General features: G+C 36.0%; 1 protein-coding gene across 3 annotated transcripts; it reads right to left on the reverse strand.

Moving 5' to 3' along the window:
• Positions 1–410: 410 nt before the first annotated feature.
• LOC121422504 (centrosomal protein 43-like) lies at positions 411–20,369 on the reverse strand. 3 transcript variants are annotated; one of them, XM_041617623.1, is made up of 14 exons: positions 20,231–20,369; positions 17,742–17,850; positions 16,961–17,049; positions 16,125–16,280; positions 14,842–14,865; positions 11,175–11,231; positions 10,448–10,518; positions 8,701–8,762; positions 7,567–7,676; positions 6,850–7,013; positions 5,816–5,958; positions 3,977–4,118; positions 2,915–3,041; positions 411–2,523 (listed from the first exon to the last, which is right to left on the reverse strand). In XM_041617623.1, the coding sequence occupies exons 1-14, from the start codon at positions 20,309–20,311 to the stop codon at positions 2,428–2,430; spliced, it is 1,431 nt and encodes a 476-aa protein (XP_041473557.1). In that variant the 5' UTR covers positions 20,312–20,369; the 3' UTR covers positions 411–2,427. The 3 variants fall into 3 exon arrangements, with proteins under 3 accessions (XP_041473557.1, XP_041473556.1, XP_041473558.1); XM_041617622.1 differs by having other exon boundaries at positions 3,977–4,124; XM_041617624.1 differs by lacking the exon at positions 14,842–14,865 and having other exon boundaries at positions 3,977–4,124.
• Positions 20,370–23,005: the final 2,636 nt, after the last annotated feature.

Raw genomic sequence — 23,005 nt, forward strand, 5'->3', positions numbered from 1 at the left:
AACTTTGTGTTGATTTCAGAGGGGTTTTTTTGTTGAAATGAAGCTATTACATAAATATCATTCTGATTTTTGTTCATATTTTATGCTTACAAAGTCAATATATGCTTTTACACTAGACTGTCAAACTGAATTTTCTGACAGATATTCACTTACAGACTAATGAGAATTAATATTTTTATAGATGATTTGTAGCTTCTTGATGAGAATCTTCTGTTTGCCACTTGTTGAATATTTAGAAACAGCGCAATCACTACAAATACCCATAATCATAATTTTATACCGGTCCTACATGTACAAGTTACAGATAAGAGGGGAGGGGGCAAATTGGACACTTTTTGTGGACTGTCAGAAAAATTTTCGACAGAAAATTGATTGTGACCTTTGACCTCTTTTTCTTTTTGCTTGTCAGCTTTCCCCATCCCCCAAGTTATTTTCCCATATAAATAAAGTGTATGACATTTGGTAAGTGGTGGTAAATATTAACCTGATTGTTAAGAAAGCATGAATGCTTGTAAGCAAGCAACCACAGGACCGACGACTCAAGGGTCCTCTCCAAGGGACCTGGTAATGAGGATTAATGCCTTACCAAAGGGCACTAGTGCACCAAGTGGGAATTGAACCCGGGTCACCGGAATCTGAAACCCCCGCTCTACCGTCCGAGTTATAGTGCCTCCTCACCTTCTGAACCCCCACACCAATCAGATAATTGTTATTCCTATACTTTCACCAAGTTTGAAATTCATCTATCAAACAGTTCTTTATTTATTATGAGACAGGCAGTTGGAGAACATAGTGTCTTCGGCAACCACCTACGTTGGGCAGATGCATAAAAATGTATAGAAATTTCAGATAATTTCTACAATCATTACTCTCTTTTTACTTTTCAGTTTGCCATTTCAAGCATTCCTCTACTACAAAGGGGAAAAATACAACTGCATTCCCTCCATAATAAATAGACTACACATAAATTCACATAAACTCTATAATAGCCACAAGACTTTTAAAGCATGAATACAAATAAAATTGTTGCAAAATAATATAAATATATGTACAATTAGCCAAACAAATGTGACATAAAAACATGGATCAAGGCACTTCATAACTCTTGTATTCAACAGCATTTTTCATCATGAAATTGTCCACCTCGCTACACTAAATTTCATTGCTACAAGAGTTTACCATATCCTGTCCATCTATTCTCTCATAATTTTTTTTTAAGTTGATCAGCCTTGTCAAAGGTATAAGTCTACCATCTCAGAGTCTTTACTGTACATCAAGTCTTGACCGATGGCCAATGAACAAAGCAAGAGAGGGCTAAGGAAGGGAAGGTCTCCACTGATCCAAAGGTATGGTTAACCTAATGGGCAGGGTACATGCCTTGCTTCTCAGAAGGTAAGTACCCTAGGTACTAAATTTGTTTTCCTCCAATTTTTTTATTCCTAGCATCAAAAGAGGGTATATTCCATCAATTCAAAGACTACACACCATGAATATTCATAAACATGAATTGTAAAGCCATGAAGTAAATTGCAATGACTCCAATAATTAGTCAGCATGGCACAATGGGATCATCATTGTGCTTTACTTGTACAATGGCAAGATTGCAGGTTCAAATCTAAGTATGGGTAAAAATTTAACTGGCAGATTTTCTCTTATTCTGCTTAGAATTGAGACAAGACTGTGAAGAAACAAGTCCAAAATTGTAGATTGATTCGCATATTTTGAAAGCAGGTTGTCTGTGGTATGGAAAGGAAAATAGATAAAAAAAGGTGGGGGGAGAGAGGAAACACAAAAAGGTATCCAGGTAGCCTGTGAGATACAGAGTTCACATATTATGACCCAATACAGTCTTGATGCTGAGATGATCAAGTGAAGCATAACAAAGGCGCTTGAAGGGAAGCCTTGAAGTGACTTGAAGAACATTTCATCTCCAGTTGTATTGCTGCGACAAGATACTAAAGATAAACACACTACAGTTTGTGCAGGCATGTGGAGCCTTACTTTTATTCCTTTGCGAAGGTGCATATATATATACATATTAGAGTACTAAGCAGTCTTCCTGAAACTACTAAGCCTGCACCCTAGTCAAGAAGGCCTTGAAGACATCAAGAGAGTGAGACCAACTGAGCTGGATCTTGTTGGAAGTTGTTCCAGTCCTTGCAGGTTCTTGGGAAGACTAAAGAAGCATATAACTGGCTGCTGCAGTTGAATGTCCAGATTGGTGAACTTCATACAGAAGAAGACTCCAGAATGTTCTCAGAAACTTGCTCAGGAAGCAGAACTTAGATGCCTCTCCACCCATCAAGAAAGCCAATATGGCAGAAGCAGAGTGAGTAGTGGAGAAGGACCTGCCTTTGTCAAATAAAGTTTGTTACGGTGCCAACTACAGGAGTCTCAAAATGACACTGTCTTTGGTTCAGTCTAGTGTCATAAGCTTGTAGGTGGGCGAACCTCTTCCATGTAGTCAAATGGACCACTCTGACTTAGCTGAGACACGGTGTGGTCAGATGTCTGGTCATCAAGCTGGAATAAAAAAAGATTTTTAAAAGATTAAAAATTAAAGGGTTCTACTAATCATCATACAGTTGTGCATATATGTCAGTGAACCCCACCACAAAATGAACTCCTTCATACCGAGTGTTAAATGTAACAACAATGTTACTATATGTATGTTCAGTGAGCCTAGAGAATCAAACTCATTATCATTTTGTTTATGCCTTTTCTATGTTTTGTTCAATAAATTTCCGAATGAAAGTAAGTACAGAGCCAAACATGATATCATCCAAATATTTTTCCTGATAAGCCTCAGTTTGTATTGATAATGTACCAAGCATGATTGTTGACCTTTTCCTGACTACGAGGTTGTGTATTGATCTGTGTGATGTTAGAGATGGTCATCGATATATTGACTTACATTGTCTTGACTGCTAGCCAAAAAGCTTTCATCACCAGATATTTCTTCTGATATCTCCTCTGTGATGCTTGTTGTTGTATTGCTTCTGTTGCTTCCTCTTGGTGTCTGGCTTGGACTGTCTTGAGAGCTATAGTGATACAAACCATAAACCAGTCAACTGAAGTCCATACCATATCCATTTTCTAAAACCTCAGTTTGACGACAGGCTGATAAAACTTGTATCAAAAAATGTTAACGAATTCGCGAAAGATCAGATAGACCTTGATTTTAGAGTTATGATACAAGAGGCAACCTTCTTTTACCTTGAAAGGTATCTCTACAGGAAATAAGGAGACCGTTTCAAACATATGAGATTGGTGCCACTGCCATAAAAACATAGCTTTTTTCAGGGCTGTCTTCAATATTTTTTAATTTTGAGAATGAGATAATAGGTTTAATAGCCAAGCAATATTATGCTAATAGCAATTAAACATAAAACAAATTGAACACATCTATAAAATATAAAAGCTACACGAGTATGCTTATTAAACTCCATCAAAATATGTTGAATCATGAAATTGTAAAATCAGTGTCTATATTAGAGGTAATAGACTACCAAGTATAAGTAAGTTTCCCATCATTCAAATATTTCAAAATTTGTCAACTGATACTCTTAGCTGGTAAACACTTTGACAAGTGAGTATGAAATGGACAAGCTAACTTTGAAAGATTGTATATTAATGCATCCTTTGGCATCCATCCATCCACCCATCCATCCATCCATCCATCCATTCATTCATTCTTATCTTTGGAAGTCATTCATTCATTCTTACATTTGGAAATCATTCATCCATCCATCCATCTATTCATTCATTCTTACCTTTGGAAGTCATCCATCCATTCATTCATTCATTCTTACCTTTGGAAGTCATTCATTCATCCATTCATTCATTCTTACCTTTGGAAGTCATTCATTTATTCATCCATCCATCCATCCATCCATTCATTCATTCATTCATTCTTACCTTTGGAAGTCATTCATTCATTCTTACCTTTGGAAGTCATTCATTCATTCATTCTTACCTTTGAAAGTCATCTTCATAACTGGCTTCACTCCTACCACCAGACTTGATAGAAGAATCACTTTTCTGTGATGAATCAAAACCCAGCTTAGAGATCTTATTATCTATCTCATCCAGGTCATCCCAGTCAGGTTTACCCGATCCTGTAACTTTAAAGAGAAATGCCAGTAGTTGCAGTAAACACTAATTTCATGAGAAAGTCTGTAAAACAAGGCTTAATTGTCAGTATATCATCGAGGATCTAGATCTGGTACAGTTATACCCTTTTTACACAGGCTAAAATTTCCTTAACCCCGTACTATAGGTGGGGCTAAATGGCAATTTGGCCCCACCTATAGTACGGGGTTAAGGAAATTGTAGCGTGTGTAAAAAGTGTACGAGTGAAGTACTTGTACTACGAATGATCGACAAAAACCACTAGTCCGGGGTTAGCGAGTTTCGTGTGTGAAAAGCAAGCATTCCTTATCCGGGGTTAGCAATAACAATTTGGCATGTGTGAAAAGGAAAAAAAAAAGTACGGGGTTAAGGATAGTACGGGGTTAGCGATAGTCCGGGGTTAAGGATAGTACGGGGTTAGCGATAGTCCGGGGTTAAGAAAATCCTGTGTAAAAAGGGCATTACATTAACTGAACTTTGTGAAATCTTGAAATCTACGCGGAAAAAGGTTCACACCGAAGATCCCCAACACAGATAAGCGCACGTGGGACAATGTATAATTATTGCTTAAGAGCGTCGGGCCCGACGCTCTACCCGAATCCTGTGCTTATTTGCTGATTTCTCAGCAATTACACAATTTCTTCCAGAATCCTTTGGCACATGCGTTTTATTTATACAAACATACACTTTGGTGGTCATTTCATTGGATTCTGTACGAACTCATTTTGATATCGTTACCAAAACTAGCATTTACCTTTAATCAATAAAAAATAGATTAATATTCATTAGGTCTTAACCAAAAATTATTTAGCCATTTTCAAAGATGAAATTTAGTTATTGTTGTGAATTTCATTTTACATTTCTCATAATAAAAACCTACAGAAATAGATCACATTTGGTATCATCAGCTCTTATTAGCACATCACCATTGCTGTGCATGTAACTGTTTTGAGTGAATTTCATTTTTAAATATCATATCTTTCACAATATACATTTGCTTCAATGAAATTCAAGTGTTATGGTTCTTCAAATTTTCACTAATTATCAAAATTATGTGATGTATGGGTAGACCAGGGGAATAGTTCATCAACATTTGTCAGGGGACTATTTTATGACAGTTGTCAGAATTGACAAATCATTTTTTAATTTCTGACAGTTACCATAGTAACAGACACTAGTGCTTCTTGTCCAATTAAAAACTAAGAAAAGTTATCCTATCTGACAGGTCTTCAGACAAATGCTGATGAAAAGCGTCCCAAATTTGAAAACCATTCTTGGTTTGGATTGGCTGTGAAAACAGGTATTTGATTGTTACTATAAAGGTAACTGTCAGAGCTAACATCTTTCATTAAAAGGTCCCCTGAAGAGTATTCCATGAAGAGCTTCGTCAGTGATTTTTCACTAGCAACTGTTATAAGCTATGGAAAATACTTGCATCTGATTGGCCGAGACCAAACTAGTCAGTGAAAATCACTGACATACGTCTTCATGAAACAATCCCCCAATTCATAATAATGATAATAACAATAATGGTGGCTACTTGTATAGCGCACAGGTCCACCTTTCAGTGCTCATGGTGCTTCAAGAAAAATAAACACAACACACAAACAATAATAGAAAAAATTACTTTTTGAGTTGTTGGATGAAGAGACAAACTGAAAAATATATACAATGTGTGACATACCCTTTGCTCCGCCTCCAATATTGAGAGGTGGGAGTGATCCCAGGCTGCTCCCGCCCCCAAGGGGAGGGGCATTACTGAGTGAGCTAAGAGAGCTTGCTTTGGTAGGACTCATTGGAGGAGAGTTCAATGCTTGTTTCTGATTCCTGAATAATATGAAAATATAAACACTGTCTTGTTTAACAGTTCAGTTGTTATTGTATTGTTGAAAAAAAAATCAACAAAGTTTTACCAAATTGTAATAGTTGGAAAAAAGGTGTGATAATGAACTTTATGTTTAATTGTTGTTTTTTTATAGGGAAGAGCCGTGGTGTAGTGGTTCTGACTCTCGCCTTGTAAACAGAGGGTTGTGTGTTTGAATCCCACCGCGGTCTAGCATACATACAAGAACTTTCGCATCCTACTGGGTACCCATTTAGCACCTGGGTCAAAAGTGGCAAAGTGTAGATTAATGCTCTGCCACTTTCGACCCAGGTGATAAATGGGTACCCAGTAGGATGTGAAAGTTCTTGTATGTTTGAATCTGCCACGCAATTATGAGGCTGCTATAAATGCAAGGAATGCTCACAGGGAGTGGAAATTGTTCACTTTTCGTGCAGGATTGAAAAGAAATCCAATGACCGGGGTAATAATATGCTGTAAAGCCCTTTGAGCCGTTCTGGGAAAAGTACTTTATAAACACTGACTGTTGTTATCATTATTGATGAAAATCATACACAGAAGAATTGTATTTATCATGAAAAAGTCAATATGAAGTTAATTGAATTTGAGGAGCAAGTATAAAATTAACCACATATTTTAGAAATTTGTCTAAAAACACTCATTGGAGTTATATATAAAATCATGTTTTTTGTGGTTTTGGGTTTTAAAGTAACTCTAGGTCTGACATACACTTACATAATGTTGCATAACTTCAAAACTGTATTATGTATCACAAATTTCGGCTAAAGAAATGAGTAAAAGTCGACTTAATTTCACCATTATCATCATACTTTTTTTGCTTGTTGTTAGAATTTTCTATTGTCACACTTTGTTACCTGTTTCCAAACGCACTTCCATTGATAGGTAAAGGGTCATCAAAGAATGCGTCATCGTCCTCAATGTGACCGTCTAGCTTTGTTGATTGACGCTCAATGTTTCCAAGTATATTATCATCCTGCCTTCTCAAGCTCTCATCTGTTTTCTTCTGTTGCCCTTGTAACTGTGTATTACATTGTCAAATAATACAGTGAAGGGAGGAAATGCAACAACAAAAAAATAATAATAATACATAAGATTTATATAGCACACTTTCCATCTTGATCAGATGCTGCGTAGTCAAAAATGGCTAATTACATTGGGGAACTGTCAACAAGATGGTTTTGTGATTGCAAGCAAGAAAATGTATGCTTCTGCAACTGGAAAATCTTAACTTTATGAGCATTCTAATCCAATCCATTGTGACTAGTAAGTGACCTGCTTACTCGGTGATCTCACACTCATCAATAAAGTTGGCGGAGTACAGCAAGTCTGCATATGCCGACTTAACCCAAGACAAGAGAAGACAAAACTTCACAATCCCAACTTTCTAAAGTAAGATTGATTTTGCAGACCTATATTTCTCTCTTATCTAATCAAGGTACTGACCATAAGCTTACACATTGGCAAATACATTTCATTTCATCTTATTTTCTACATTTTCATTTCCAGCAATTACATCTTAGATAATTATCACATTATTTGAACAATTACAATCTGCAAAGATAAACACGTACCTTGAGTTTCCGAGACGTTGGAACCAGGTCTTCAATGTCATGTGATACAACGCTACGGCAAACAACAAACAATCTCCTATACATGGCAAGGAACTCCTCAAAATCAATAACTGGAAGGCAAAAATAAAATCAAGAATAAGATTAACCTTTAAAGGTCAGTGAATGTATATTGTGTTTTTGTTCTTTATTGCTGTATCAAACTCCATTGAGAAATATTTCACAAATCAGCACAATAAAATACATGTTCCAATATTTTTGAAAATTACTGAAATCACCACTGGGAGGTGAATTCATAACCTAACAAGAGTGTCGCTAAGGCGAGCACATAATAAGCCTGTCTGTAACATGGAAAATGGAGCTATTGGTCAAGCAAGAAAAGTGGAAGATGGCGACTTCCCCTTTGGCCTTCTGACCTCAAATTCAATAGAATTGCTAGGATCTATGCTAGTATCATGATAAACACCAAACTATATATCGTGCTAACAAGGAGAAGTTAATGGACGGACAGACAGATGGACGGACACCGAGCGTGATACCATAATACGTCCCATCGAGATGGGCGTATAAAAAATCATTGGCAGGCTGGTCAGGCAATGTCTAATTCCCAAACAACAAAGCATCTAGCTATAACATGCTGTGTAGTAAAGAACATAGCACAGCAGTGATACCAGGTAGAAATCCGTAATTATGCCAAGTCTTCACCATGAAAATCTGTATAATCTGTATAATCTAGATATCTGTCACAATTATTAAAGGGGAAGTTCACCCTAGAATAAAATTGGTTTTGATAAAAGCAAAAAAGGAAACAAAACCCTTTGGTGATGATTAGACAAAAATTCATCAAAGATAATCAGAATTCAGGATTCTTGAATTTTTGGTTTTGCGACATCATATACAAGCAACTCCCCTTGGTCATATAATACAAATTTGATTAAATGCAATTTTGCTGGAAACTGACAATGATTTTACTTTATTCATGCAGTAATTTAATTATCAGACACATCATTTCATGCCCATTTATACATATTTTCATTAAAAGAAAATCTAATCTATGAAATTGTTTTTTTTTTTTTTTTTTGGGGGGGAGCTTGTATAAAAACACAATATTGTAAATGTGAACTTCCTCTTACTTACCACTGCTAAAGTCCTTGTCCCCTGCATGAAATTCATCTTGAACATATCTTTCTAACATGTTCCTGTAAAACATTTACAAAAATTTAAAAATCTGATTTATAAATGAGAAACATTGTAGACTCCTAAAAAAAGTCTGGAAATCTGACTTTGATCGATAATCCCTCCTCGGTTTTAGTAAATATCAATGTGTAATTAATAGCAATAAATAGAGCATTTATTTCTCTTTAAAATTATACCCTACATGATATGATTATGGTCCACATGGAGGTGCAGTGCCTTAAAATGTGGGGCAAGGTCAAAATTCAAAAGCTGCAAAATGACACAATATTGAAAGTCACTGTTCTTTAATATCCGTGGTGATGACTGGTTTCTCAGAGTTTTTTTTTTTACTTTGATCCATAATTAGGCCTACTCATCGTTTTTCGTAAATATCGATGTGTAATTAATGTCAATGAATAGATCATTTAATTTTCTTTAAAATGATACCCCACACGATATGATTATCGTTCAAATGGAGGTGCAGTGCCTTGAAATGTGGGGCAAGGTCAAAATTCAAAAGTTGCAAAATGACACAATATTGAAAGTCACTGTTCTTTTTTCAGTGGTGATGAGTGAGTTTCTCAGCAGTTTCTTTTAATTGTTTTCATGCACCTTAACATCAACATTAACATGGAATCAAACACACCTCTGCAAAAGCAAACACATAACAAACAAACAAACAAACATGCACTGGTGTATTTCAAACCACGATCACTCATACCATGTTATCTCACAGAACCATCACTACAGAAGCAGGGGTTTGATTTGAATGGATTTTCATCTCTGTTGACACAGACAAAAGAATCATGTTCTGTATTGACCCTTCATGACTATTTCTGCTCGTTTTGCAGCTTTTCAATTCAGACCTCATCCAACACTTTTGAATCCTGCTCTTTTCGTGATGGCATGATCATAACAAGCATGGTATCATTTTAAAGAGAATTAAATGGTCTTTTGAATGATATCAAAATCAAATATGCATTGTGTAAAATTGGGAGTTGGGAGAAATTAATGGCCAACCACAGATTTCCAAACCTTTTTTGCTTGTTTTGCAGCTTTTCAATTCAGACCTCATACAACACTTTTGAATCTTGCTCTTTCCGTAATGGCATGATCATAACAAGCATGGTATCATTTTAAAGAAAATTAAATCATCTTTTGAATGATGTAAAAAATGCATTACTATAAAATTGGGAGTTGGGAGAAATTAATGGCCAAACACAGATCTCCAAAAATTTTTTGAGGGGTTTATATTAAACTAAACTAAAATAAAGAAATTTATCCCAAACTCAGCTAAAAAATAAAAGATCCCCCCAAAATATTTCCACTCTCTCACAGGCAATGAAAATAAGAAAATAAAACAATACATAAATAAGAATAACAATATTGCATGATAGAATCAGATAATAGAACTTGAAGAGGGATATTAAGGGGAACAATTAGATGCTCTTCCATATTCTGGTAACATCAAATTACAATATTAAAAATGTTTAGCCCTTTAAATTCAGATCATCTTACTTTTTATGCATGTTTTATTTTGTAAGCTATTATTAATCAGCAATGTACATCGATTGCACATTTAGAAATCTCAAACATACATAGACTACACTTCACTTTAAAACTACAGTCGGAACAAACAGCATTCCTTCAATAAATAAATCAAAGAAATATTGTTTTATTCAATATTGAAGAATATTATATCATTTACCTATGGAAATTGGGAAACATGTCAACAAATAGACTCCTTAGTTCATCTTTGTCAATCGATCCACTCTTATTCTGCAAAAGATTAGAAACCAAACAAAATAGTAATTTTACATTTGGAAATAAAGGTGAGATTTACACATTTTTAATATTTCATGTACACTGTAGGCAAAATAGGTAGGGACAGTGATGTTCGGTTGTTTGAGTTAAGCCTGTAAAAGGGAAATATAATGAATTCCATTTCAATACATGGTAAAACCCCCAAATTGTGTTCTCAAACACAGATTGTACACACACCAAAAGAGCAAATTGCTTCAACATTACCTTTGCCCACAAAATGGATTTCATCATAATAATAATAATATAATATGTCCATTTATATAGCGCAGTAATACTGTGTGCAAATACTCAACTGCGCTTTGATACTTGGTATCACATTATTACCCCGGCTGTAGCTGAGCCGCCATATCAATAGGCACTATAAAAGCGTTCAAGGAATAAATCCTACCGGGTACCCATTCACTTCACCTGGGTCGAGTGCAACACAATGTGGATAAATTTCTTGCTGTAGGAAATTATGCCATGGCTAGGAATTCGAACCCACGACCCTCTGTTTCAAAGTATGTAGACTTATCCACTGGGCCACAACGCTAAAAACAGAAGAGGAAGTTATACATCAGGAAACATCTCATGGTACACTCTTAAAAAAAGAATAATAAATGAGTCATTACCACATCATATTTCTCAAACTTTTCCTTGGCATCTGCAATCTGTGCACTGGTAAGATCCTGCAAATGAAAATAATACATTACACTTTTGTAATTACTTTACACAGGAGTTAGTTGGCACACTGTATATGAATCGAAAGGTCTCTTAAAGGTGTGTTAGAGCTCTGCATTTAGTACTGCATGACTTTATTACAGACTGTGAAGATCAGATTGAGATGACCCAATTTGGGGGATGGGGGTTTCCTGGGGCCAGTTCCATAAAGAGTTTAAACTATTGTAACTACCAAGGAAACCTTGATTGTGATTGGCTACTGAGCCTTGTTACCATGGTAGTTACCATTATGGCAAAGATACAAGAGTTAACTCTTATGACACACCCATTAGTGTTTACACTTTCAGGGGTGTGAGTGGTCACAAATAAAAAGATCTGAAAAAAGTTCAAGAGTGCTGAAAAAGTCTGAAATAGAAAGAGCTCCCATATGTTTTGTACAGAGGGAAGCCAAAATAAGCTGAAATTAAGCTATAAATAAAAACAAAAGAAATCTGAAATCAGCTAAAAATCTGAACTCTCACACCCCTGCACTTTATAAAAAAAATGGTTTTATCAATCAATGTTCAATGGAAAATAATTATGTTAATTTGAAAATTTGTTTAAATGTCACAATCTAAATTACACTGAGTGTTATCCTAACAGATTTCTAGAAGAAAAAATAATTATAAAGTAATTATATTATAGAAAAAAGTCTGCATGAATAATTTTGAAACAAAAATAATTAGCAAATCTCAAAACTGATACTAGCTGAACTTGGAATGAGTAAATGTACATACATACATGGAAGAGAATGCTTTAATAATCCATTTTCATGCAAACATGTATACAAACAATCATCTTCAAGTAGTTATTACATTGGTTGATTCCAAGTTTGGTGTTACATGTACTTGTGCTGATGTTAGAAGCACATTGAGATTGTGTTTCCAAGCTCCAACAATCAATACAAATTCCACATCATTTGTTTGGCGCTACCTGTGACTGGAAGGCGAAAAGTGAACTGATACAACTGATTGGGGGAGTGAAGGTGGACCACTATACTACTGGGGTTTCCCCCTACTCTTATAAAAATAGTCAATGTGCAAAGGTGGTGACTCTCCTCTACATGGGGCCTCAATTTAACATAATATTCGAGGGACAACAGCTCAACACTAAAGTGAGTGTCATCTAAGGTACAGTTTCATATAAACTTTGGCATTATGCTGGCATAAATATTGATCTAACACGAACACCATGTAAAGGCCAACACCAAACTTGAAATCACCCATTTTACATGAAAATTGCTTGTACATCTCACAAACACACCAATGTCACTGTATCTGAATTCTAGTAAAGACTGAAATATGGCACACTTTGTTTTTAAATATTGTGGAATGAATGCATCCTTGTTAAAAAATAATTCAATAATGGAAACAAAAATATGAAATTATCAAATGGTAAAATAGCTTAATGTGACAGTGGATCCTACATGATCATAAAAATGAGACTTTACAAAATCATTACAAAAACTGAATAACAGTCCACCCTGATTGAATTTCAAAAATTTTCAATTTAAAAAAAAAAGACATGCAAATCAATGAATGAAACTCCATCAAAGAGTAGAGCAACAAATGTTTTTGAAAGTTGTAATGTTGTGACATCATGTTGTTAGCAGATATCATGATCTAATGTAAATTTCATAAATTGGTATTTTGACATGACTATGTTTCATTATGGGGTGAACATATTTGTACAAGTGTGACGAGGAGAAGGCCTTTTGAACTAAATCTGGAAGCCTTAAGGGGGAGAGGAAAACAATAAAACAAGCAGATTTTATTCAATATATTATCACCATAATAATGCAGGCCTAGATATACCAGCGCTTCTCAAAGGGTGGGCCGCGAGAAGCTCCAGAGGAAGAAAAAATGGGGGAAAACTATAGTATGTTTAGGACCTGGACCTGTCCGACAGCCCGAATATGTTGTTTAATCGGTCTACGTGGACATGTTGAAACAAAGCTAAAGTATGATTTATGCATGTTGCAGTATGCATATACAGATTATGATGGTTTCAATCTAACTTTGATGTGAACCTTATCATGTATGCATATTGTGTAGAATTTAGTTGTCGACCATTTACCGGACCTTTGCGAATGCAGTTAGTTCTTGAACTGTTCCGTTTCGAACGTGCTTCAGAGCTTTGTGTTCAAAATTCACGAAAACATATTTACATCAGAATTTACCTTTTTAAAACGATTTAAAATTTGTGAGGGAGGAAACAAATTGAAAAGTCCCTGAATGTAACTGTAAGAAAATATGACCCTACATACATTGAATTTGGATTCATCATGCCTGGCAGTGATGTAAAGCCATATTAAAGCAATGTGTGTCGAATGTTGAAGGTATTCAGCATTCTTGTTATTAAGTTGTTATGTTGTAATGGTTATATATATTTAGAGGGGCTCAGAGCCCGGGCTACTGAAATTCATATCGCTTTCTTAAAATTTTGGTAGGTGGGCCTCAAAAAAACTGAGAGTCAAAGTGGTCCTCCAGTAAAAAAAGGTTAAGCGCTGGCTTAAGGAAACTACATGTATGGCCTCCTGGACCCATTACTAATGGTTGCAATCAATGCTTTATTACTTTTCTACAAAGCTATTGAAGGTACAATGAAAAAAAGTTCCCTGTTCATTGGCCAGGGTGCCCCTTTTTCCAAAATGTGATTTTGAATGATTCATAACATGCCCCTTTTAAAAGTGGACTTGGTGACTTATGCAATCTGGCTTATTTGAAAAAGTGCCCCCTCACCAAAGTAGCATAGTCCCTCTAAGATCCTATTTCAAGGCCTGCAGTACCTTTATACCATGGTCACATATACTCTACGGCGGCCGTACGGCGAGTCGAAAAAACAGCCGTTTTATTCATTTTTACACAAACCACCTCTATGTAGCTCGTACATAAAATGTAAAAACGGCTGTTTTCGACTCACCGTACGGCCGCCATACAGCAAATGTGACCAAGGTTTTACCATTTACAGTGCTAACAAATAATAACATACAGCCCATTCAAGCAAAATATGCATTTCACTGAATACACCATGCAAACAATATCATGCTTTCAATTATACCACAATAACACTGTAGCTAGTGAATGAAATGCCAGAACAAGGTGAAAACAAATACTATTTAAAATGCATTTTCATTCTTCTTCAGGTAGAATATTTTTACTCCACAGATACCCAAATATGTTTTCATTGAAATACAAATTCAGAAATGTTTGGGGAAAACATTCATGTGTCATCCTATGTACATGTATGCATTTCAGTGAGCTCATGCATTTGACTGACAGCAAAACAGCATTTAATAATTTCCCTTCAATTTTGTGATATCAAAATCTGACACTGACAGCAAACTGCAATTCCAAGCTGCATTCATTATTTCCCAATTTACTTTGAGGCAGTTTCTTTGAATCTTTCTTAATTTTATCTCAGGACCACAACTGATCCTATAAATATCAAACATCTGAAAGTAATAAGAACAAAGAAGCTCCAATAATAACAAACATTCAAAAGCACTTCATGCATTTCAAAGCACAGAGGCATACTGATGTTCAATGATGAAGATACATGTATTACAGTAACAAATACCTTTGGAATTGCGACAGCTTCCTCCTGTAATTAAGAATGAATCAATATATCGTTAAGATTTTTTTTTCCCTAATGATGTTATGATTACTTGTAAATATTTTAATTATGTCTGATTTGTTATTTTTGTTTATTTTTGGTCAGTGTTGACCCAATAAAACATATAAATAAAAAAAAAAATTGGTAAGACAAAAGAGGAGACAATGACTCACTCGCAAACTGATTTTACTTGAACAACATTAGGACTGAGTCATGTCTGAAATTCTGATGGCCTTTTACTTTCCAGAAATGGGTATTAGTGAATATGTTCAAACTTATAAAAAAGGTTTTGAACAAAATTGATTTCTAAACTATTATCAACAAAAATCAATGAAAAGATGAACAGATCTCCCTCTGTGGTAAAGTGAGAAGTTAAGTGTTTTAAAAGTAGCAACAAAAAAGAGAGAACATTTGCAACATTTCACAAACCATCAAGCTTTCATTAATATTCACTAGACCAAGCTGAATGTAAACAACTCAGTCAAAATATGGCAATGTTGTATCATTCTGGGATGTATAAATTGGGTTTGAGAAAGCACTTCTTACCGATCTGCATGGTTTCTATCCACTTAGTCCATTTGGTCCAATAGCAGATAATCTAATTCTCCAATCACCTCACACCATCATGGCTAAACCAAACTGGTCTTCTATCAATATTTGGTTTAATTACAACTTGGTCCAGTCGCTAATTTGTCTTATACATGTACTCACATGGTCTGCTATTGAGCCCAATTAATGCCTAGAAGTTCTAATTTTTAATTCATCTATTAATGCCCTTTATCAAATGAAAATTTGTCTCATATTAGCACTTCATACAATCATATACACTATGTGGTGTTAGACCATTAACAAACTATGACAGGGGCAAAGTCTCCCTAGAAATTGGATAAAATGGGATAAATGGCAACTTGACTATTAAAACAAACAGTAGACAACCTGGTTGTACACGAACTTTGATTAGACTACTGTGGTGTTGCAAGAAACTTGTGATCAATTGCAAGTCTATCATTGGTCTCTAAATCAAGTCTTGCAGTTAAAAGTAGTTGATTGCTAATCTGCTCCTTGAAACAATAAGCTTAATCTGACTTGCTATAACCAATGTTGATCTGTCAGTTGTAAAATTACAACAGAATATTTGCAATTGATCGCAAATGTTTTCCTGCAACCCCTCTACTTGGGATGAGACCAAACAGAAAACAGTCAAAGTGAGTGTAGACCTAGTGGAAGGTGAACAGGGTAAAACTTACATCAATGGCAGTACTTGAGCGAGGTCTACCATTTGGTTCTCCTGTGTCTTTACTTCTCTTCAGGATTTCATAAAGAAGGGGTTTTCCCTTCGTCTTGGCAGTATCAGCAATATTCAGTTCACTTGCTAAGGACTCTCTACCTTCATATGCATCACTCTATTTGAAAAACATAAAAAATGGGTAAAGAAATGACTTGCCCATCTCAATCTTGGATCTGCTTAACTCTCCTTATTTACAAGTCAAGAAAAGGAGCCCAAAAGGAAAAGTTCAAAATCACGGATTGGATTATCCGTTGACAAAAAGTACACTTTTACTCAGGACTATGACAATTTATAGTTGGCTTCACCAGAATGTTATCTTGTCCCATTCAAGTCCTGCATGTACATATTGATGTTTATAGTCTTTTTGTATCAACTGAAATTCCAGAAATCAGAGTAAGAGAAAAAGGAATATTCCTTATTTTCTATGTATTTTCCAACTTAATGAAAATACTTTCAATGAAATATTTATATGTACATTTAATGAGGATTTCATGGATGAAATGAAGAGAGTGGAATAAGGATTTTCAGAAAACCTTTGGGGAAGGCTCTTTTTCTTGCAATGCCTGTTTGCAAAAAAGTATTCTTGCCTAAATATTATCTATTAGCCCTTTAAATATGGCAGTTTTACTAAAAATTTGAGAGTTTTACTGGACCATCACTACATGAATCTGTGACGCTGAAACAAATACATTCAAATGCTAATACATGTACAGCATGACACATACATGTACCACAAACATGTACATAAAAGATCATATAATTCATTACTTGGGCATGATGATTTATTTTACTTACAATATTTGTTTCTGGGTTGAAGACTGCCAAGGTAAAGTCCAAATTAAAGTATTCTAGAAATTCTTTCACAAGAACAGCTGTTTGATAGCCTATAAATAATAGGAATGAAAACATAATATAACAGTATGCGAAATGTGTAAAAAGTTCCACATATACATAACACAACAAGTGCATTTATCTTCAACACCTTGAAGCAGCATTCACACAGTAATAAAAAGAACAAATTGCAATCAAAATAGCATGAGAGAGGTGCAGAACATGCTCTGCATTGTAGATCAAATTGTAGAAATAAATTATTAAAATCTTAAGTAAAGACTGGAAAAACTACAGAAGTCCATTATCATACATGTACCTGATATGATGCAATGTAGTCATCAAAGACAATTTCCAATTGATATTTTGGTTTTATTTCTTTGACCTATTTTGAATACTTTCATGGAAGCTTTAGATATTATTATTCATGCAACCATAAATGACATGCAACTAATTCTTTCTGAAAAAAAGTAATAACCTATGAAATTAGGCTGAAATCACTATTTGTATTCCAATTCTACAAAAAAAACATGTGATAGTATAAAATAATTTGTGACTTAAGAACTGCATGATTTTGGCTGAGAAATCAAGCAAGAGTTGAAAGAAAGATAATGGAATTTTGTACGGTAGTGAAATGAGTCACAATTTGGATTTATCTTGCAGAGTATAAAGAGGGAAACAGTGATGGCCTGGCTTGGGGCAATCAATATTTTTGTGAAACAACCCCCCCCCCCTGCCATGTTCTTACCTTCTTTTGTTGACAGATACTTCTTGAGCTCTTCATTTACAAATGGTGAATTCTTCTTGCCAGCATCTTGCTCTTCAAGGGAAAGAAAAACATTTGCCCGTAGCTCAGCCTATATACAAATGACAAAGGTTCAATAAGAATACTTGTATACAGTCGCATGTTGTAAACAAGGTCGTCTTATTTTTGTTTTAATCATTTTATTAATCTTTATATGTGTAATACCCTAACACAAATTATATTTGATGCAGAAATGTTGATCATTTTATTGATAAAGATAATTACATGTAATCATTCGCTTTTTAATACGCCGCCTATGGAGATTTTCAATTGCCTATTTCTCAAAATGGAACTAAATCCTTTAAAAAAGCACGGAGCCATCAACACAAGGATTAATCATTTATGCTGTTACAGACGCGTGCGCAAGCGTCTGCAACATTGGCAAAGAACAATAGGAAACAAGATGGCAGCATAAACATCGGGCAAATCTTTTCCGTCCTTGTCATGAATTCTCATTTAAAAAAGACAATCGATGGCGCAGAGATGTGAAAATGAAGTTGCATACCATGTACATGATTAGGGCTAGATCTTTTTAGAAGTGGAAATCTCGGGGGTGAAAGTTTCAGGTTTTGGCGTCCTTCGTGTAGGTCAATGTCAATGAGAAGACCTGGCTTCATTGAGAGTAAACCTATGTCAGTAAATTATTTTTACTCTCAAGAAGCCGCCTGGCCTGGCTAAGTGAGTGTACCAAGACCAGTCAGTCCAAGGGCAAGCTCATCCCCATCATCATTTGTGATATTAAAATACAGCATTTTCTTTTTTTAGAGGTCTAGATCTAGACGAGTTCAATACAAATTCCAATATTCTGGGGGGTTTTCGGGTAGGTGCAACGGAAGTGAGGTGGAGTTACATGTACATGTACACGAACATCACTTGAGAGAGTTGAGCTTTTTTATTGAGCCTGAGCTGAGGTAGCAAAGGTGCACTCACACATTGTACGAGGTTAGTATGTACTAACCTCGTACAATAGACCGTGTTTGACCCTGGATTTCGAAGTAGTCGGCAAACATCGCTTCATTGCTGAAGTAATATTTGCCGAAGCTCCTTCTCGCTACGCACCGGGGCTCTTGCCGGTAAGTAGCAAGAGTTTGTTGAATGTAAAAGAATAATAAAATAATAATCCGATAAAAAAAGCACATTTTGCTTACCTCGGCCTCGAAAGTGACTTCGCTTGTCTCTTCCACGGAAATACAAGGAAGCCCGTTGGTGGCGCTAATAATTTCACAACCTTGATTCAGCTCCTCGGTAATTTTATAACTGTATCTAAATTCTTTGAATGCGCAATCCTCATGATTAATTTACTAATTATGGGCACCAATTAATGAAATGCCTTCAAAAAACATAATTAATGATTATTATTGGTGATGATAACACTCATTTGCATTAATTTAAAAAGATGACTGATAAAAAAAAAATGAAAATAATATACGTGCCTGGAAAGAAACCAGCAGTACAAGCTTTGACGAACGTCAATAATACGTATACGGTATACCAAAGTCTATACAATGAAAAGATTGGACACTTCACGGACTTTGCGTAATGCCTTGCGTCGATATGCGTGTAAAATAGTGTAGGTGCCTATTCTTTCCCTTGTCGTGTCTTTGATATGAATATAAATCGCGCGCCCTCTTCAGGAGAAAATTGATATCAACGCTGACTGATTTCTATCTCCGTAAAATCTTCACTAAAGATCAAGAAAATATACATATTTTTAGAAAGAAACTTCAAGGAGAAGTCACGGAAGGATCTAAATGATTCGGTAAGTGTCATAGCAGGATGTGGAATATGTATTTAAACATAATCTTTTATGTGGGCAAAAGCCCACTGTATTTTCGAAGTGTAGTGGTGTGTCGCGTGCGTATGACTGATAATCCTTCACTCGCGAGACGATATGAACCCATGGGTGGCGAAGGTGAAGCTTCGCGGGTCCTGCCGCAGTCGGCTTCCCCGGCCTGGCTCGCTCGGCCCGGCCTGGCGCGCTGGAGTGAGTACCGGTAGTACCGTACGGTACTGGCTAAGTGAGCGTACCAAGACCAGTCAGTCCAAGGGCAAGCTCATCCCCATCATCATTTGTGATATTACAATACAGCATTTTCTTTTTTTAGAGGTCTAGTCTAGATCTAGACGAGTTCAATAGTAAACACAAATTCCAATATTCGATATTCTGGGGGGTTTTCGGGTAGGTGCAACGGAAGTGAAGTGGAGTTACATGTACATGTACACGAACATCACTTGAGAGAGTTGGGCTTTTTTATTGAGCCTGAGGTAGCAAAGGTGAAGCTTCGCGGGTCCTGCCGCAGCCGGCTTCCCCGGCCTGGCTCGCTCGGCCCGACCTGGCGCGCTGGAGTGAGTACCGTACCGGTACCGTACGGTACGGTAATAACTAAATAAGCCAAAAAAGGCAAAGCCAAGGCAAGGCAAACAAAACTTACCCGAATCTTCCCAAGGACCCCATTATTCTCCAGTGTTTGAGCGATGAGGTCTCTTAATTCTGTGTCTTCGTCAGCAGACATGATGGCACTTTGGCAGGGTAAATCTGGTTCCAAACTCCAAAGTAAAATACAAAGAGCCCCCTAATGAAGTTATCTTGTAGATTTTAGTTGGCATGAGGCTATAATTACGGTGTCTCTACAAAGGGGAAAACTACTATATACTCTCTGTGGCGAAAATAGTAAATTTGACTGGTTGCCCCTCTCATACATTTCAATACAATACAATTCAATTCACAATAATGTGTACAACGTTGAACAGTCAGTAATTAATTCATGTTTACAAACGGATAACCCCCAAATAAGGTAATTAAGCAGCAGTAATTTTGTGATGTAATTTGCTACTGAGATGCCCTGAGATGTCTGTGAATCCGAGCTACGTGCATGTTTAGGGTCAAATTTGTGAAGGTAAAAAGACTGAAAAATAAATATACTTTTAGCCCCAACAGTACGTACTTAGAGTTCGACTTTAGCTGCGCGAGGTGTGGGACTTGGAGCCGTACGAAACCCAAATGACAATACAATTAATGACAATTTTTTTTTCTCATGTCACCCTTCAAAGGGCATTGAATCAGATAACAACAAAGAAATAAATTCTCAGTATCAAATACAACATATTTACATTACTTACAATATATCTATCTTCGAGTATGCCAGCCAATACGGGCAATAACAATTTAAGAAAAGAGATTACGTAATTAGTCTAAAAACAAATGTATCAACCCCCCCCCAAAAAAAAAAAGAAGATAAACTGTGAGTAAACTTTAAAATAATTAAAACACAACAACAACATGATGTAGGTGAACCGACGTCCGTTTATTATAACAATTATAACTGATATCGCTGTTTGTTTAGGGGTTCATTTCAAGGAAAACTTGCTAAAGGTATCGGTTTTTTCCTAAGTTCTTGTTAAGGGTATATAGGGTTTCACACGCCAATACTTGTTGAAGGACAAGTCTATATACCCCAACAAAGAGTTGATTTGAATAAAAAGAAAAAATCCAACAATCATAACACTGAAAATTTCATCAAAATCGGATGTAAAGTAAGAAAGTTATATGACATTTTAAATTTTGTTTATTTCACAAACTTTTATATGCACATCCTGGCTGGTATGCAAATGAGGAGATTATGACGTCATCCACTCTCGATTTCTTTTGTATTTTATCATCAGGGGCGGATCCAGCTTTTTATAAAGGGGGGGGTTGGGGTGGGATGCGAGGGAGCGTAGCGACCGAGTCCAAGCAAGCGGAGCGAGCGCCGGGGGGGAGGGTGTGGGAGGGGGTGTCCCCCCCCCCCCCCCCACAGTAGGGAAAAAATTGAAAATCTGTGTGTGAAAATGGCGTTTTCTTGCATCTAAAACACCACTAGTTTTGGTATAAAGGTCGTTGCCAAATTAACCCCCATGAAAATTTGTAAAATTAAGTTGCATTTCCTGCAATGTAAGGCCAGTTAACAACACAGATACAAAGAATTGGGACCTTGGAATAATAATAAATGAAATAAATACATAGAAAAAGAATAAAATAAAATTACAAGTTTAAAAAAAAAAGATTTAAAAAATGGTCCCCGGATTTTTTTTTTTGGGGGGGTGCAACCCCCAACCCCCCCCCCCCCCCCTGGATCCGCTTCTGATCATATGAAATATTCTAATTTTCTCCTCATTGTGTCAAGTGATACAACAATTAATTCCTCCCTGAACATGTGAATATAATTTATTAGCTTATGCCATTGTTTAATACTATATGGTTCAGTCAAGTGACCCTTATTGTCAAATCTGTAAAAAAAAATGAAATATTGTGTAATTCAAACAATAACAAACAAAAGAAATAGTGAGTGATGGACGTCATCGACTTAGTCACCTAGTTGTGCATATCACTGTTTTGTGAAAAATAAGCGAAACTTTCTTATTTATCATACGATTTTGATGAAATTTTCAGCACTATGCTAGTTTGATTTTCTCTATTTATTCAAGGCAGCATTTTCCTGGGGCGGTAGACTTGCCCTTTAAGGGGTGGTAAATACTTCCTTTTGAGACCCAATGGTCGCACGTGGTATCCACTCGTCAATGGAAGTGGGGTATATGATTGATACCTTGGGCGGAAAAAAAATATTCACCCATATTTTCCCCGATCGGCCACTCAAAGTTGATTTCTTTGAAGGGGGTAGTTCTAACTTCCACTTCTTATAGGCTTATTTATTTTATTTTAAAGCAACATAAATATATCATAATCTCATAAGCCCTATTCAAATATTGCGACCGCGAAGCGCGAGCCATGATTTTTTTTTAATTTCATGTATTTTGTCCAGAAAATTGAACATTCTGGCAGGACCCTGGGAACGATTTTTTTGGCTGGAGGCGCTGAAGTAGACTTAAATTCAGGGGCGGATCGAGCATTCGCCAATAAGGGGGGGGGGGTGAAAAAATTCACCCATATTTTCTCCAATCGGCCTCTCAAAGATGATTTTGTTTGTTTCTTCGTAATAGTCACTTTTTTGTATTTTTTCTTATAAAACATCTCATAAGACTTATTTAGATACTGCGAGCGCGAAGCACAACATTCTGGGCAATGTTTGTGATCCTGAACAAAATGCGCATATAACAATCGAAAAGGGACCTTTGAAGACTGTTTGTAGGTAGCCATAAATCGTTACATATTCAATAATCAAATAAAGCGAGCGCAAAGCGCTAGCTCAAAATTGTCGACATTCCAACCT

This window comes from Lytechinus variegatus, chromosome 10 (genome assembly GCF_018143015.1).
Source record: "Lytechinus variegatus isolate NC3 chromosome 10, Lvar_3.0, whole genome shotgun sequence".
NCBI lineage: Eukaryota > Metazoa > Echinodermata > Echinoidea > Temnopleuroida > Toxopneustidae > Lytechinus > Lytechinus variegatus.

Bases quoted from the DNA above. Each gene is read 5' to 3' on its own strand.
- LOC121422504 (XM_041617622.1), bottom strand. From the start codon at position 20,311: ATGTCTGCTGACGAAGACACAGAATTAAGAGACCTCATCGCTCAAACA. The intron at 16,281-16,960 runs GTAAGTAAAATA...TTTTTCAAATAG, and splicing joins TCAACCCAGAAACAAATATT to AGTGATGCATATGAAGGTAG. The intron at 4,125-5,815 runs GTATGTCACACA...TTCTCTTTAAAG, and splicing joins TATTGGAGGCGGAGCAAAGG to TTACAGGATCGGGTAAACCT.